The sequence below is a fragment of the Caretta caretta genome, chromosome 3, assembly GCF_965140235.1.
Source record: "Caretta caretta isolate rCarCar2 chromosome 3, rCarCar1.hap1, whole genome shotgun sequence".
Lineage (NCBI taxonomy): Eukaryota > Metazoa > Chordata > Testudines > Cheloniidae > Caretta > Caretta caretta.
Genome location: NC_134208.1, coordinates 40055232 through 40072338, shown reverse-complemented (window position 1 = coordinate 40072338; position 17107 = coordinate 40055232). Strand labels below are relative to the sequence as shown.

At 41.6% G+C, this 17107-nt stretch overlaps 1 protein-coding gene across 4 annotated transcripts in view; it reads right to left on the bottom strand.

Moving 5' to 3' along the window:
* The window catches only part of FBXO25 (F-box protein 25), a 65912-nt gene that overhangs the window by 33830 nt on the left and 14975 nt on the right, over positions 1-17107 (bottom strand). For all 4 annotated transcript variants that reach the window (XM_048845361.2, XM_048845364.2, XM_048845363.2 and 1 more), the window contains exons 3-5: positions 10239-10351; positions 9098-9147; positions 4402-4494 (exon numbers count right to left, since the gene is read on the bottom strand). In XM_048845361.2, coding sequence (XP_048701318.1) covers positions 4402-4494; positions 9098-9147; positions 10239-10351 — 256 coding nt within the window. The remainder of the gene's footprint in view (positions 1-4401; positions 4495-9097; positions 9148-10238; positions 10352-17107) is intronic.

Genomic DNA, 17107 nt, shown 5'->3' with positions numbered 1-17107 from the left:
CACAGAACCTAGAATGGAACCTTGAGATACCCTGCTGGGAACCTTCTGCCATGATGAAAATTGACCATTTAATTTTACTCTTTTTGCTTTCTCTCTCCCAGCTAGTTTTTAATCCATGACAATATGTTGCCTGTCACCCTGTGACTACTTCACTTCCTTAGTAGCCTCCTATTTGTGACCTTGTCAATCGCTTTTTGGAAATCTGAAGAAATGGTTATACACAAAAACTACATCAGAAATATTAAGATTACAATTCAAGCACTCAGATTAAGAAACGCTGCAATTAAGGTTGACTGTGCCAACTTTTAACGTAATACTTTTGAATATAGTTTCCTAGATTTTTAACAAAGAAAATTGAAAAAACAAATATCACATTGCATCATACTCATACCGAAATGGGTCAGTAGCAGGGCTGGAACCTTTAGATCCACAGCACAGACCTCTAACACTTGAGCTAATGGAGTAAATCGATAGTAGTAGGCTGTCCTCCTGTGTAGTTATGGCAGGGTGGACTAGGTCCAGAGGCCCCCTGCTCAAGGACTCACGGCCCTGCATCACCCTAACCCAGAACAGAGCAGCGGAAAGTTCTCCAGGCAGCCTAGAATTGTGTTTGCAGGCACTATCGGCCAAAAAAAGGGGGCACACATGAGAGGCAGGTGCTGACTCCGTTACATTATGGTAGCAAAAGTGGGATCTTCAGACCGAACTTCTCCAAAAGGGGTCAGGTCAGATACAACTGTTTTACTGGGGCAAGCTTTTAACTGTTTTACTGCAAGCTTTTAACTGTTTTATTGTGTGAGGCCAGAGGCAGAGGTCAAAGGAGGACCAGAGGCAGATGCAGCCATGGAAAACAGGCAAGATTTTAATTATTTATTGAGCAGAGGCCGAAGTGAGCCAGAGGCAGAGGTAGCCCAAGCGGAGTACAACGTGACTAAGGGGGACATGAGAAAAGACTGAGTGGAAGAACCGCCACCCCAAATCTGCCTTGCCGCCTGCGTCACCCTGTCCCAGAATAGAACAGCAAGAAGTCCTCCAGGGAGTCTAGAGTGGCTGCAGAAAAGCGGCCAATCAGAGGGGCTGCTGGAGCGACCAATAAGGGGCCAGAAGGGACCATTAAAAGGCAAGCAGCAAGCAGAGCCTTCAGTTGCTGGAGCTTGATAAGGCAGGCTGAGCCCAGGACCCAGCCAGACCAGGCAGCACTGAGATGGGCCCTGCTGGTCTGGTTTCAGACAGAGCCCAGGGAGCGCTGCTGCAAAGGACACCAGCTGAGATGGGCCCTGACTGGGTGGTTGAAGAAGGCAGTGCCTCTGGGAAGAAGACTTAGAGCTATGGCTCCATACCAGGGCCGAGAAAGAACTTGGACTTTATAAATTGGAAGGGGGGGACAGGGTGTGGCTCAGCCAGAGGACTGAGCAGCCGAAGGCCCGCCGAGAGAACTAGCAGCTGGGGGTGATGCTCGCAAGAAGCAGGTGCCAGCCTGATGTAAGACCAAAAAAGAAAAGCAGGCTCACACCTAACCGAGAGAAAGGGGGCCATCCACAAGAAGACATGAAAAGAACTGTGTTTGCAGGCACTATCAGCCAGACAAAAAAGGGGGCATGCATGAGAGGCGGGTGCTGGCCCCGTTACAGTAGTCCAGTAGTGGAGAAGAATTGGGACACACACTTTGCCAGAGGCTTTCAGAGAGATTTGTTGACAGAGGAATGATAATACTAAGGAATCTTGGGTTCTATTCCAGGTTATGGAGGGGAATGGGCACAGATCATTGTGCCACTGTTCCACCCACCAAACCTGAACCCTCCTGAATCAGTCCCAGTCTTGTCTCTCCCCTTCAGCATACAGTTAAATTCTGGAAAAGCTATAAGCCACTGAAAACAGGTTCTATAAATGGGAAGAATTATGTAACCTTAACTAAGGCAGATCTGGTTGCACTGCTTATAATGCCAACCAGTTCTCCTTTATTTACTACTTTTGACATGTTCTTTGATTAGTTGTGTGCGGAGACCCAGCTGCTTAGACTTTATTATATCATGATCTTCCATGTACTTTGTTAATCTTTTGCTAAATTATTGTTTCAACCAATCTGACAGGTACATATGTAAGGCTTACTAGACTGTAAATTCACTGGATCAACCTCTGGAGCTTCTGCTTTTTTTTTTTTTTTTTTTAAAAGCTTGATACCCTACAATCCTCTGAACAGTGTCTATTTTTAATTATTGCATGTTTTTGTTAACAGCTCAGCTACTTCTACTTAGACGGACTTCTTCAGAACTCTTGGTTTACCATTTGGGCCTGGTAACTTACTCTTTTTTAAATCAACAATTTGCTCCAACATCTATTCTGACACGTCTGAATAGATCATCTTTATTACAAGTAAAGAACAGGTCCTGACTAAGAAGTTCTCTAGCATTCTCGGTGGTGAAGATTGAGGCAAAGAAATGTCCTTATCATCCTTAATTGTCCCCTTCAACTATTGATGATTCAGTGGACATACTGATTCTTCTGCAGGCTTCCTGCTTTTGATATTTTTTTTTAAAGTGTCTCTTCGTTTTTATCTTTAGCTGTTTGTTCTTTGAAATCCATTTTGGGCCTTCTAGTTCCATCTCTTATTGGCTGCTGTAATTTATGCGCCTGTTTATTGGCTTTACTACGGTCAGATTTCCAAGTTTTGAAGTATTTCTGTTTGCTCAAGTAGCCTCTTGAGCACTGTCATTTAGCCATATTCGTTTAAATACTCTTCACTTTCTCGCAGTAAACATTTTCTGAGATTGTTACTGTTTTTGAGTACCATCCCTGCATTCACCAAGGATTTAAATTTCTTTATTTTTACTTCAGGGCCTTTTTGACTAACCTTCTCATTTGACTGAAACCTCACTTTTTCAAGTTTAATGTCACTGTCACTTTATAGTACACTATCTGCCCCTTGGCTTTTGAATCTAGATAACAGTGTGTTACTTAAAACTAAGTTAAGGCTAGCCTCTCTTGTTAGATGCTCTAGAACAAATTGTTCCAAGAAGCAATCACTAAAAGGTGTTGAGAAATTGCTTCTCTAAAACTTTGCCCTGTTCTGTCATTTGTGAAATAGACGAAGATAAACATGGCAAGAACAGCGTCTCATTAAAGTCATTTTTGGAAGATGGACAGGCTAGAAGATTTTTAAAAATCTGGGTGCTGTTCCCAAAGTTTTAGAGGAAATAATAATAGTAGAAAGGGAATACCACTTATCTCACTAAATGCCTGCCTTTATCTTATAAAGCATGTGCTGCAGCAAAGATTGACAGAGTGGTGTAATGACACCTCATAGCTAGGGTTGTCAACTTTCTAAGTACAGAAAACTGAACCCCTTTGCTCCACCCCTACCCTGTTTCTTCCCCCAAGGCCCTGCCCTCTGCTCACCCTCACCCCCCTCCCTCAGTTGCTCACTCTCCACCCCCGCATTTTGCTCACTCCCCCCCTCTCATGGGATGCACCTGCTGCCTGCAGAGTCAGGCTGGGAGGAGCTGACATGGAACCTGCCCACCTGCAAAATCGGGGCACAGCGGTGGGCGATCCTTAGAGCAAGGAGCTGGGGGGGGGGGGTTGGTTCCTGTAGCAAGGGGTTAGGGCTCGGGCAATCAGGGCATGCTGGGACAGAATGGGGGTGGACAGGATCCCTCCTCCCCCTGGGTGGCGGGACCTACCTCTTGGAACCTGGTCTGGAAACAAGCCACCACTCTGTCAGGCATCAGCAGCTGAGCAGAGAGCAAGCTCTTCTATGTGGCTCCAGCCACGACAGCTCCTCTTCCCACCCCCTAGCAGCAGAGACCAGTTACTGCGGCCAAGTGGACTTTTAGTGCCCGGTCAGCTGTGCTGACCAGACTCTGCTAGGTTCCCTTTTCGGACAGACGTTCCCGTCGAAAACCAGACACCTGGCAACCCTACTCATAGCACTCACACTTCGTTGTTTTAAAAAAACAATACGCTACAGAAAATTTTCTAATTCATAATGCATTATCAAAAATTATTAAAATTGCAGTTGTGAAAATAAGTTAAACAAACATGTATTATAGTTTATTTTGCAGAATATTAATAGTGGGGTCTTAATTTGCTGTTTTATGAATTTTTTATAATGCAAAAAAGTAACTACTGAAGTTACCATCAATGTTTCTCTGAAAAGCCATCAGAAAAGAGTTATTGGCCTATTTTCTTCCTTCTGCAGTCTGAGGCGTTTCACAGTATAATAAATCAGTTTTCAACACACAAAAATAAAAGTTTACTTCAGAACTTGGGTATTTTTATATATATTTTTAAATGCATATTTTTATGCAAACAGCTTATTTATGTAGTTGCATATTGCCAATGTATAATTATACTAGACAAACCAGCAAAACATTTATGAAATATATAATATAAACAGCTTACTTTGACCACATAATTGAACCTTCTGATGTCCTGAATTGCACTTGAAAAATCTAAGCGATTAAAAGCTTCTCCCAATGTGCAATAGCCATGTCTCTTGAAAAAGAAGAAAACATACTTTAAGAGCAAACAAAGAAAAAAATGGTTCATTTAATCATCACTAATGTTCTGAATCAAGAAAGCTCTTAAGCATGTACTTAGAGTTAAACTTATGCCTAAGCACCCTTATGGAACAGGGATACTTTCCTGAATCTAGGCCAAGCATTCATTGATTTCTTAGAGCAGGAATCGGCAACCTTTGGCCCGCGGCCTGCCAGGGCCAATGAGGGCTGCAGAAAGCGGTGGCCTGCACATTCATTGGTCTGTGCTGCTTCCCGCAGCCCCCATTGGCCTAGAACAGCGAACTGCGGCCACTGGGAGCTGCGATCAACTGAACCTGCGAACATGGCAGGTAAACAAACTGGCCTGCCTTACCCTGGCGGGCCACGTGTCAAAGGTTGCCGATCCCTGTCTTCGATAGAAAAGATGAGGAAATTACAACCGCTCCATTTTGAACTAAAAACTAAAATGCCACACATTAGTAAGGCCTTATCTTCATTCCATGTGAATACTCCGGGGAGAATTCTGAGGCAAAAATAAAAAATTCTGTGCACAATACTTTAAAATTCTGCATATTTTATTTGTCAAAATAACACAATTTAATCACACCAGTTTCAATTTTGGTAATTTATTTCAAAATACCTGTTAGCAAGTATGTCTGTAACAACAGAGACAACAAAAGAGATTCAGGAAATGTTTTTTTGACAAATAGATTCCTTACAAGGCATATTATTACAGAAATTGGTGTATCTTTGTTGACTGTTATCTTCTATTTCAGTGAAATTAAATATTTCATTTAAACAAAGTCATTACACAAATGTACTGTAACGTCCTGGCCTAAGGGGGTGCTAGCATCCTTACGGACTGTTTTGTGTCTGTCTGTCATGTCCTGTTCAAATTCAAACTTCTGTGTGTATTGTAAGGTTTTAGGGCCAAGCTACTGAGGCAGGAAGGGGGGTTGGTGAGTTAGCAGTAGTTTAGTTGTAGGATAGTGGTGGTTAGCCATGGGGAAATGGAGAACTCGGGTAGTGTGTATGTGTTGGGGCAAGTGTGCACATAAGTGTGTTTGTATGGACCTGGCCGTATACATGGTTCAGGCTCATGTGCGTACAGACGTTACGTGTATACATAACTAATACATCTGAAACATGCAAAACTGGAAAATGGAAACAATTTGGTGGAACTCACAAATTCTGCATGAAAAATAAAATTCTATGAGGAACATTAATTCTGCACAAAATCTGCATTTTGCAGTGGCGCATAATTTCAGCAGGAATATGTGCAAGCCATGGGATAAGTAAACATGTGCTTGTAAGTGCCTGGTAGCCTACCTCACTACTACACAATCATTGTGGACATCAGTACATTGCTGTCATGTCCCGTGTCTGTACTGTCATTGTATGTAGCAGTAACAAGCAATACAATTATCTTGGCTCGTATCTTGAGATTGTGTCACTCTGTGCAGGGTGCTGTAGGACAACTTGTCTGTTCACTCTTGGGACTGTGGGAGGAAATGGTCTAGGCCCACAAAATTCATTTACTGGCAGTAACCAAGCAGTAATCAAGCTGATGTAGTGGTGTGCCGTTTGGCTCCCTAATCACCACGGCCAAGAACTACTGTTTTTTATGGATGCAATGTTTTGTTTTTGTGCCTCTGCACTAGCTGCTAGGAGATGTGGGCAGGGATTTCAGAGGCTGTTTTGGGGCTAGAGGAAATTGAGGTAGCAACATGCAGTCAGAAGTAGCATACAAGCAATTGGACATGGCCAAGTGGACATGGACTGAGACGATGTTGTTTTTAAATGGCAGATAATCCCAACTTCTGTGTAGGAACACACCCACACACTGGTGGGAGCACATGATGATGGAAACATGGGATGACTAGCCATGAGTAAGGCTGCGAGGCTGTCACAGAGGTCACGGATTCCATGACTTTCTGTGACCTCCGTGACTTCTGCAGCAGTAACAGTTTGGGTGTGTGGGAGGGGGCTATGGGCGAGGGGGGGTGCAGGGCTCCCCAGCTCCCATAGTCATGGCCCTGCAGCTCCTAAGTGGAGAGACCAGGGGGCCCCACGTGCTGCCCTTGCCAACAAGCCCCACCCCCACAGCTCCCATTGGCTGCAGTTCCCAGCCAATGGGAGTTGCGCAGATGGCGCTTGTGTTGGGAGCAGTGTGTTGATCCCCCTGGCCCTTCCGCTGCCTAGGAGCTGCAGGGACATGTGGAGACAGGTAGGGAGCCTGCTAGCCCTGCCAACCCTCCCCTCCCAGCATCACACGGCCTGGATCCTTCCCCCCCAGAGCACCCACAGCCCCCCTGACCATCTCCCCAGAGGACTCGTGGGACCCCAGGAACACACCCTCCCCCCAGAGCACCCGCAGGCCCCCTCCCTCCCACCGAAGTTTTAGTTAGGGGTATATAGTAAAAGTCATGAACAGGACATGGACCATGAATTTCTGTTTACTGCCCATGACCTGTCCATGACTTTTACTAAAAATACCCGTGATGAAAATGTAGCCTTAGCCATGAAGCCAGAACTTTACACAGACCACTACTTCTGGGTAGTATGACAAAGCTCCGAGCCTGTATTGGTGGGTCCCATGCCTCCAGGCGGATTCAGTGGCCTCAGAAGTGCGCTAAGGCCCTCAATATGATCTCCCTTTCCCTGTATAGCAGCAAAGGTCACAGCTTATTGAGCTACTTTCATCACAGGCCAGTATGGGAGGTGGGAAGGTGGAATACCCACAGTCTCTGTTGCTCCTTAGAGGTCAGTAGGTGCAGTTTGTCCTCCCTCCTGGACCAAAGTCTGCTTCCCCTCTCAAGGGGATCTCTGTAGATCATGGGGAGGGGAGAAGGGGAGAACCCGGGCCCGCCCTCTACTTCGGGTTCCAGTGCAGGTACCCTAATGGTAGCAGCTGTTGGCGGCTTTCCCTTCACCACTGATGCTGCTTTGATTCCCTGGGCCACTTCCCCGTGGTCCCCTTTTCCAAGCTTCACCCTTACCTCAGGACTCAACAATACTTCCTCTCCTCCAGCCCCTTTCACCTGGGCTTCTCCCGAGAAAACTGGAAAGGAGAGCTTTTAAGCAGTATGAGTGGGACCTTAATTGGTTCCAGCTGTCTCCATTAGCCTAACTGCCTCTTTGCCAGTTAATTGAGGTCAGGTGCCGGCATTAGCCTAATGACCTTAACTAGTTTAAATTGGCGTCAGGTGTCTTGATTGGCCTGGAGTAGCTTTTGTTTGGCTATCCTGGGAACAGGGACCTGCTCATTCTGAGGCTGATATACTGGCCCTCCACTATTCTCTTATATCTTTCTGGTCTGAGTCTGTCACAGTAGGAACACAAGCACATTATGACGGAAACATGGGATGACTAGCCATGAGCCCAGAACTTTCACATGAAGAACCACACATTCATGGAACTGAGTAAGGTGCTTCCCTGGCATTTAAGAGACAGAGCACCCAGATGTGAGAACGAATAGTGGTTTAGAAGAGCGTTTCTATTGCCCTTTATAAACTGCCAACTTCAGACTGTTGCAGATCTGTTGGTAATCAGATAAGATGCTGAGTTCTCCCCTACTTCTTCAGTGTGGATACTCTCTACCACACTGTGCTCTTCTAGGGATGTTTAAGGGAACATCTCTTGTGAATCGGACACAAGCTTGTGGATGAGACTATAGCCATCCACATCTCTGCCTCTCCCTCTCCTTGCTGGCTGGGCTAGGTCATATCTCCATGGACATCCAAATTCTGAACCCTCACCCCTCCTAGCTCCACATATGAGTCCGTGCTGAAACAGGTCTCCGCACTCACAGGGCTGCTCAGAACACAGCCCATTTCACTGTAAAATGAACATGTTGCTGGGGCATTACCACACTTCTTATTCTTTTTCCTGGTCTTCCAGGAGTTCACCTCGAGCCCCTGTATTCTCTCTCTGCACTGCTGTTTGGTCTGCTCAATCCCGTGATCAGCCAGCAACTCCTCAGACATACCTTTTGTACAGTTTGACATTCCTCTTTGTACAGTTAAAGATGGGGGTTTGGTTTACTTCAGCCCAAAGCTGCAGCAAGATTCTGGTGCGTTCATAAGGCCAGGAGGCTGCATGCCAATACGCATGCTTCTTAGGGGCCATTGTTCTGCTGTTTCAAACACTGGGGATAGAATAGCTGGGGAAACTGCAAGCAGGGTGGGACTATGCACTTTCCTGAGCAGAGGGAAGTGAAGGGAGACCATCTCTGGTCAGGGCTCAGGGCACAGAGAGATGGAAAGGTAGAACACATGAACAGGTACCCAATGGGCTTATGGGAATTAATTGAAGGACTAGGATATCTCAATTGTTGAGCAGCTACAGATACCCTTGTTTTAACTACATTGACCTTGTGGTAGAAACATGTGCTAAAAACTACCTTGTGGTCTGCCCTATTGTTCAGAGTGTGATGGCTGCCCCACTGTAAGATTGTCTGAATGTGTTTGGGGGTGGGGGGGCACCCAGAGCTGAGTATGAGGTTAGCATGCAGTGAAGATAAGGTTTAAGATGTGTACTTAAACACCACATGTAATCAGGCAGCAAATAAGGACTGCAAGACAGCACAGGACACTTACTTCTCTGGTGCTTTCTTTGTGAACATAGATCCATTTTTCACGATAAAAACCTAAAAACAAATAAATTAATGTAACAATTTTAACTTTCAGCACATTGGGTAATATTTATTAAATAAAAAGTTACACAAATGTATCATTCTTAATAAAACTCTTTGCAAATGAGAGGGGGTTTTAAGATAGTTTTAATGAAGGCTACTTACAAAAGTTTGAAACAGCTGATGGATAAACCGTTCCAAAAGTACCTAAGTGACTTAGGCACTTGGATAAAATTTTATCCTATGTCGTAAATTACACATACAAAAAACTAAGCAAAAAGAAAACTATTTAGGTTGCAAAGCCAAGCATTCAAAGTAAGGAAACTCCAGATTTTAGGCTGCACCAGCAACCTATGTTCTGTCCTCTTGTGAGTATACATTAGGATACAGTTTTAATTACATGATCGCATGTTTTACAGGACCCCACCCTCATTCTGTGCACATATTCTGCTGTCTCCCCTGAATATTCTGTGCCCTGGGGTTCCCCCGTGTTGTCCCCTCAACCCTGAGCAATTTGTGCCTCCTACCTCCACCCTCAGTGTTCTGTATGCCCCTGTCTCTCCATGATCTGTGTCTTCAAGGATTGTGAATAAATGTATCCCCCCACAGTTTTTTTTTAAATCACTAAGTACTCTAGATGCTGTGATTAAAAGTAAAGAAAAAAAATTCAATAAAAATTCATTTTTCCAAGAGCTGTTTCACTACCGACAAGTTGAATTAAAATTACATATAAGATTAGCTTAAACTTATAAAGACAGTAACTAAAAAGTAAGTTTACATATTCAGAAGAACCTCAGTTTAAAGAAAAAAAACAGAAAAAGAAAGTAAAAGCAGCATCAGTAGACTCTGATTATTAGAATGGTATCACAATTCACAAATGTATTTTCATTAGGATCATCAAGATCTCATGCTCGCTGATTAATGATAGAGTAGTTTAGAAAAGCTGTATCGTTTATGTATGCATTATTAATACTGAGTGTTTGTAGAAGCAGTACTAATAAGGATTAGTGAATTATGCCCTTATGAGTAAGCTTTATAGAAATATTTAAATACTTTAAAGTTATGAAACATCCTCCAAACTAGAACTAAAAGCAATCTAGTCTTACATTGTGATTTTGATTTATTCCGAAAATGGTCTTTTTTCCTTTTCTTGGCTGCAAATTCACAATCTTCAGTTCTGTATATTTCTTCATCATCATCATCATCATCAGCTAAGATGCTGAAATAAACATACATTTAATTAAAGAACCATCTAATGATAAATATTTAACTATAGAGGGCTTGCACCTCACTCTGTCAATTGGAAATTCACAATTTAAAGAGAACATTATGTCAGGTGGTCCCCAAATATTACCACAGCAGGGATCTTAGCAGAGAAATTGTCATGTTCAGCACCTCCTCTCTCATTTTCATGATTGTGTAGTATTCTTGTTTCAAATACAGTAATAACTTCCATAGGAAATTAATATTAAGAACATATTTAAAACTTTTAAAAGTGTAATTTAGGAGGAGAAACTAATGAGGAGCCAGCATCATATGATCAAGCACCTTTCTTCAAACCGCTATTGTGTGCGCATAGATCACCACTGGCTGATGGACTACAGTCTGGAAACCACTGCAGTATATCAAGGTTCTCAGATTCCAAGACCAGAAAGAACCACTGTGTTCCTGGAGCATATGACTCTTGGGAAAATTGTTTCAATGATTAATTACCCTCACTGTTAAAAATGCATAGCTTATATCCAGTCTGAATTTGTCTAGTTTCAACTTCCAGCCATTGGAACGAGGTTATATCTTTCTCTGTTAGACTGAAGAGCCCATTATTAAATATTTGTTCCCCATGTAGGTACTTATAAACTGTAATCAAGTCACTTCTTCTTGTTCTCCTTGTTAAGCTACATAGATGGAAGAAGCTCAATCTATCGCTATAAAGCATGTTTTCTAATCCTTTAATCTTTTTTGTGACTTTTCTCTGAAATCTCTCCAATTTAGCAACATCTTTCTTAAATTGTGGATACCTGAACGGGACACAGTATTCGAGCGGTGGCTGCACCGGTGCTAAATACTGAGGTAAAATAACTTCTCTACTCCAACTTGAGATACCCATTTATGGATCCAAGGATTGCATTATCCACAGCACTGCATTGGAAGTTCATGTTCAGCTGATTATCCACCATGACCTCCAAATCTTTTTCACAGTCACTGCTTCCCAGGACAGAGTATCCTGTCCTGAAAGCACGGCCTACATTCTTTGTCCCTAGATGTAGGCATTTATTTTTAGTCATACTAAAACACATTGTTTTATTGCACCCAGCTTACCTAGTGATCCAGATTGCTCTGTGTAAGATACCTGTCATCTTCATTATTTGCCACTCCCCCAATTTTTGAGTCATTTGCAAACTTTATCAATGATGATTTTATGTTTCCTCCCAGGTCATTAGTAAAAATGTTAAGCAGCGTATGGCCAAGAACCAATGTCAACATCCTTAATACCACACCATTTAAAGATGATTCCCCTTTTACAACTACATTTTGAGATCTATGAATTAGCCAGTTTTTAATCCATTTAATGTGTGCCAAGTTAATTTTATATCATTCTAGCTTTTTTAACCATAATGTCATGCAGTACCGAATCAAATGCCTTACAGAAATCTAAGTATATTAAAATTAACACACAGTTTCCTTTATCATAAAAAAAAGGTAACAAGTTAGTTTGACAGGATCTGTTTTTTCATAAACCCATGCAGACTGGCATTAATTATATATTCTCCTTTATTTCTTAATCAAATCTCATATCAGCTGCTCCATTATCTTGATTGGGATCAATGTCATACTGACAGGCCTATAATTACCTGGGTCATCCTGTTTACCTTTTTTAAACATTAGCACAACATTAGATTTCTTCCAATCTTCTGGAACTTCCCTGGTGTTCCAAGACTTAGTGAAAGCAACATTAAGGTCCAGTAAGCTCCTCAGCCTGCTCTTTTAAAACTCTTGGACACAAGTTACCAGACCTGCTGATTTTAAAAACGTCTAACTTTGGTAGCTGCTGTTTAACATCCTGCTGAGATACTAGTGGAATGGAAAGAGTGATATCAGATATATATCAGATATGACTACATACCCCCCCACCCCCCACCAAATAAAGAGAAATATTTATTGACCCTTTCAGACTTTTCTGCATTATTATTGATAATTCTATGATTTCCATATAGTAATAGACCAATACTATTGTTAGGATTCTTTTTATTTCTAATACACTTGAACTCCTTATTTGTTTTTAATTCTACCAACCATAGATATCTTTGTGTCCATTTGCTTCCTTTATACATTTTTTAGAATTCTTAGTTTCTCATTACTATCAACTTCCCTTTTCTTCCATTCACATATATTATTTTGAGGAAGGCCAGTAACAAGCTTTGGCACTCTAAGGGAACATGACCTCTTGCAGCAAAAACTGATGAGAATACGTTTTTTCCATTTACTAAATGTCACAGAAACACAGTATACAACTGAAACGCCACTGCTACAATTTAGCAAAGCTTTCAGTGAAGTGATCGTTGTAGCAGAGATTATCTGACTAGGATCACAACATTAGTTATTTTAGGCTCTCTCTACAATATTGAGGAAAGTGCTATTGTACTAGAGATTTTTGGGGGTGGGGTGGGTTTGGAGGGATAGCAGTCTAATTGCAAAATGCTATCATTATCCTCAACAATGTATGTCTGCACCAATACGTCCCTATGAAGTAACCAAAACAGGAAAATCATTTTTTTAAAAATCACCATGCTTTTGTTGAGGTGGGAAATTAATTTTAGTGATGTATTTTGACTTTCACATACTATCTTTGTGTGTGTGCGCGTGCGCACGTGTGTGTATATATATATATACACACACCAGGTAGTGAGAGTATAACAGTAATATAGAAACATGTACCATAATGGACCTTAAAGTCTATTCTTGAACAGTAATTCACTACACAGTTAAGCTTCCCTGCCAAAAAAACAGTTGAAGTGTTTGGTTAACAACTAAAGCAAGTTTTATATCCCCCCAAATCCTGGATTATTTTTATCTTCTCTACAATTAATGAAAGAACTGTCAATAGGGTGTTAGGAGAAAAAACACTGTAGACCCTAGAGCTGAATTTTTCCAAATTTTGATTTTTCAAATAAATTTTTACAAAAAAAGTTTTATCTGCTCTGCTAAATGCAAAGAACAAAATGCTAATACAAACCTCTTTACTTTGTAACACAATGCACATTTTTATGCCTTGATCTAAGTGTTTCATCCACTATTTGAATACATGTTAACACGAATTACAGCACATATGTATTGTGCTAAATTGTGATTTATTTTAAAGCAAAGGTGTTACAATTATGTCTAAGGCACAGAAAACTTAGCAAGACGGTGATACAATTCCCCCAAAACAAAGACTTAGAGAGTTATTTTGCAGAAGGGAAATTTCTGACTGAAGGCTAGTTTTTATATAACTACGGCTTAAGAAAAAACAGTAGTTGTATTTACTTTTAAGGTAGTAAATCCTTCTTGGGGCGTGATCAAATGAGAGACACAATACATATCAGATAACTTTCAACTTTAAAAGGAGGAATTCTGATCAAGTGCAGAATTTATTGCCTGATTTATTTAATTACTCACTTATTTTACAGCCAATAATGTTGAATAGTAAATCATATGAGACTGCTTCAGCCAGTCAAGAAACTGGAAATGTAATATTATACATTAATGTCAAAACACAAATAAAAAATCTCTTTGTTTAAATTACACAAGTAAGAGAGTAAAGGCATTTACAAATAAATAGATCCAATAAAATATCTACCTTATTGATAGACATTTGAATACCTGCCACGGATTTCGTTGTGCTCCCCCACCTGGACACTTGCCAGACTGCTGTGAGGAGATCCAACCCTGAATCCCACCTGCCCCTAGCTTGATGCTGTTAGGCAGAGCTTTGACCAGTTGTTCTCAAATTTTTGTACTGGTGATTCCTTTCACACAGTAAGCCTCTGATTATATATTATATACCCCCTTATAAATTAAAACATATTTTTTATATTTAACACTATTATAAATGCTAGAGGTGAACCGGGGTTTGCAGGTGGATGCTGACAGCTCGCTACCCCCCGCCATGTAATAACCTTGCAACCCCCTAAGGGGTCACAACGCCCAGTTTGAGAACCCTGTCTTAGGCACTGTCCCAGGCTTTGAGCCTCTAGGCCTGCACTCCAGGTGCAGACCTCATGTCTGACACCACTCTTTATAGTGGAAATCCTGCAGTCCAATTGCCTAAGGCCCTGCAACTAGTGTTGTCTTCCCATTACCTTCCCCAGCAGTTTTTGAGTGTTTCTCAGAATCTCCTCTTCTGGTTTGCAGTTTACCTCTTCAGCGGTACAAAATAGTGAAAGCAAACAGACAGACATTGTACAAGATCATCAAATATCATTACTCTTCACTTATGTGGCATAACAAATATACAGATCTATAAAAAAAAAAAAATGAACACACCCGTGTGTTTTTCCCTGCTTCAGGTTCCTTACCACTCTAGAGAGTTCTTTGGGCCTGGCCAGAGCTTTCTGCAGTGTTTGGGATCCTTTTCCTGCAGCTCATGGGTCTCTCCAAAATCATGGAGCGTTCCTAGGTCAGCTAGCTTTATCTACCTTGACTGGTTCCGCAAACGCACACAACCCTCCCACAAAAGCATACCAATTTCTTCCCATCTCCTGCACAAAGCTTCCTGTCTCAGTGAATCTCTTGAGTTTATAGTTATATGTCTCACCACCAGCACCTGGTTCCTTTGTTGTAACTGCTGTGAATTTTCTTCTCTCCACTTCTCCACCCTCCTGCAGAGAAAAATGGTTGAACTGGTTCTCCTAGGCTTCAGCCAACCCATTGTACCAAAGTGCTTCCACCTAAATAGGTGACCATTACAGACTAACAATCCACCACTGTACGTAGTCTGGGAGAGACATGCTACAGGTGTCACCAAATGGTGGATTTCACATCTGCATAGAGGCATTTAACAGTACAATTACCACCACAATTCATAAGTCCTACATAAACAGATTCCCCAAATTGTCACAACCTTAAATGATGTATATATAGTCCAGTGATAAGAGGGTGACCCAAGAAGATTATCTGAAGAACTATATTAGAAGCTCTGATCATGCTGTTTTGCAATGGTTTTACATACTTAATATACTCTCAAGAAGCAAAAAATTAAGAGTCCCTCCAGCTCCCATTCCTCTTTTTATCACATTTATATATTTTTTTTTAAAAAAAGCCAATGAACCAAAGAAAAAAACTACTCACCTGTACATTAAAAAATCTTTTTTTTTAAGCTGAGAAAAAAACTCCAGAGCCCAGCATAAAGTCAAAGCAGTTTCTTAAAGTAAGGCTTTTCTTTCCAGGTCAGCAGATAACTAGAGGAAACAGCAACACTAACCATACAAAGACATAAAGATAAGCAAGAGTGCTTACTTTTACAAAACACTGATAACTAAGATTGTTTTCACTGTGAAGGCAGCCAACCTTGTGTAGATAAACAGAATCGCTAAAGCTATAGGTCAGTGGTTCTCAAATTAGGGCTGCCGCTTGTTCAGGGAAAGCCCCTGATGGGCCGGGCCGGTTTGTTTACCTGCTGCGTCCGCAGGTTCGGCTGATCGCGGCTCCCACTGGCTGCGGTTCGCCGCTCCAGGCCAATGGGGGCTGCGGGAAGGGCAACCAGCACATCCCTCGGCCCACGTCGCTTCCCACAGCCCCCACTGGCCTGGAGCAGCAAACCGCAGCCAGCGGGAGCCGCGATCGGCCCAACCTGCGGATGCGGCAGGTAAACAAACTGGCCCGGCCCACCAGGGGCTTTCCCTCAACAAGCGGCGGCCCTAGATTGAGAACCAATGCTATAGGGCACTGAAGCTCAACAATGAGTAAAATTGCTTTTATTTCCCCAGCATCACTCTTTGACAGAAAAAGTGTATACAAGCCTTATACCACTCATGAGTATTCATTTATATTAAAACAGCTGAGTTTGCCATATGAATCTATTTTTCATTGTCAGTTTAGATGTAAGAAGCATCAGCAATAGCCTAGACGTTGTAAGTCACCAGGGCAAGTAAAAGTGCATTAGGCATTAAAAGGCAAACATTAAATTACATCAATCCATAGCTATTTGTTGATACTAGTTAAATCCAGCATTGAGTGTTAAACTGTCTTTTATCAAAGTGACCTAACACAGGACACTGGAAGCTTTTAGATGAAGATCTTTTTAACACCAGAAATATTGTCCTACACAGCAAAAACTATGTTTAGCTTTTGCCCTGCAGAAATTCAAGTCACAGAAACAGACTCACAAAGCAAGTTAAACAACTTCACTCACCCGCACACACTTCCATTCCTCTCCCAGTGATGGATTTTAGAGAGAGGGAAATAGCATCACAATTACCTTTTACTGCAGTTTAAGCCTAAGGAAATAGTCCATTACCATTACATAGTAACTGTCCTTGAAAGACTATGTTTGAATTTTATAGATAAAAAGCAACAAAAAGTTCTTATTTGAAATTGCTGTTCCCCAAAGCCAGCAAACTTCCAAGTACTATAATTAGTGTTATTGTAGACTTTTTAAAAAAAATTTTGGTAAATCCACTTTTGGAGAATAGACTTTTTTTTTTAATAGACTTGTTAGAAACCTGTCTAAAATGAGAAGTATAGCTCTTGCCTACCCACTTACACAGACTGCAAAGGAACAGTTAGACTGCTAAGCACAGTTGTCCCTTTATAAAGAAAGCACACAGCACATTCATGGATGCAGTATAATATAATACTACTCAAGGACCACTTACAACATGCTACTTCCATTAGCTGAAATTAATTGTCCCACATTTTATCAAGCTTTATTCTTCCTCATTCAGTGCTACATTCCATTTTCTAAAGTAAAAAGGGGTTGATGGGATTAGTTGTCATT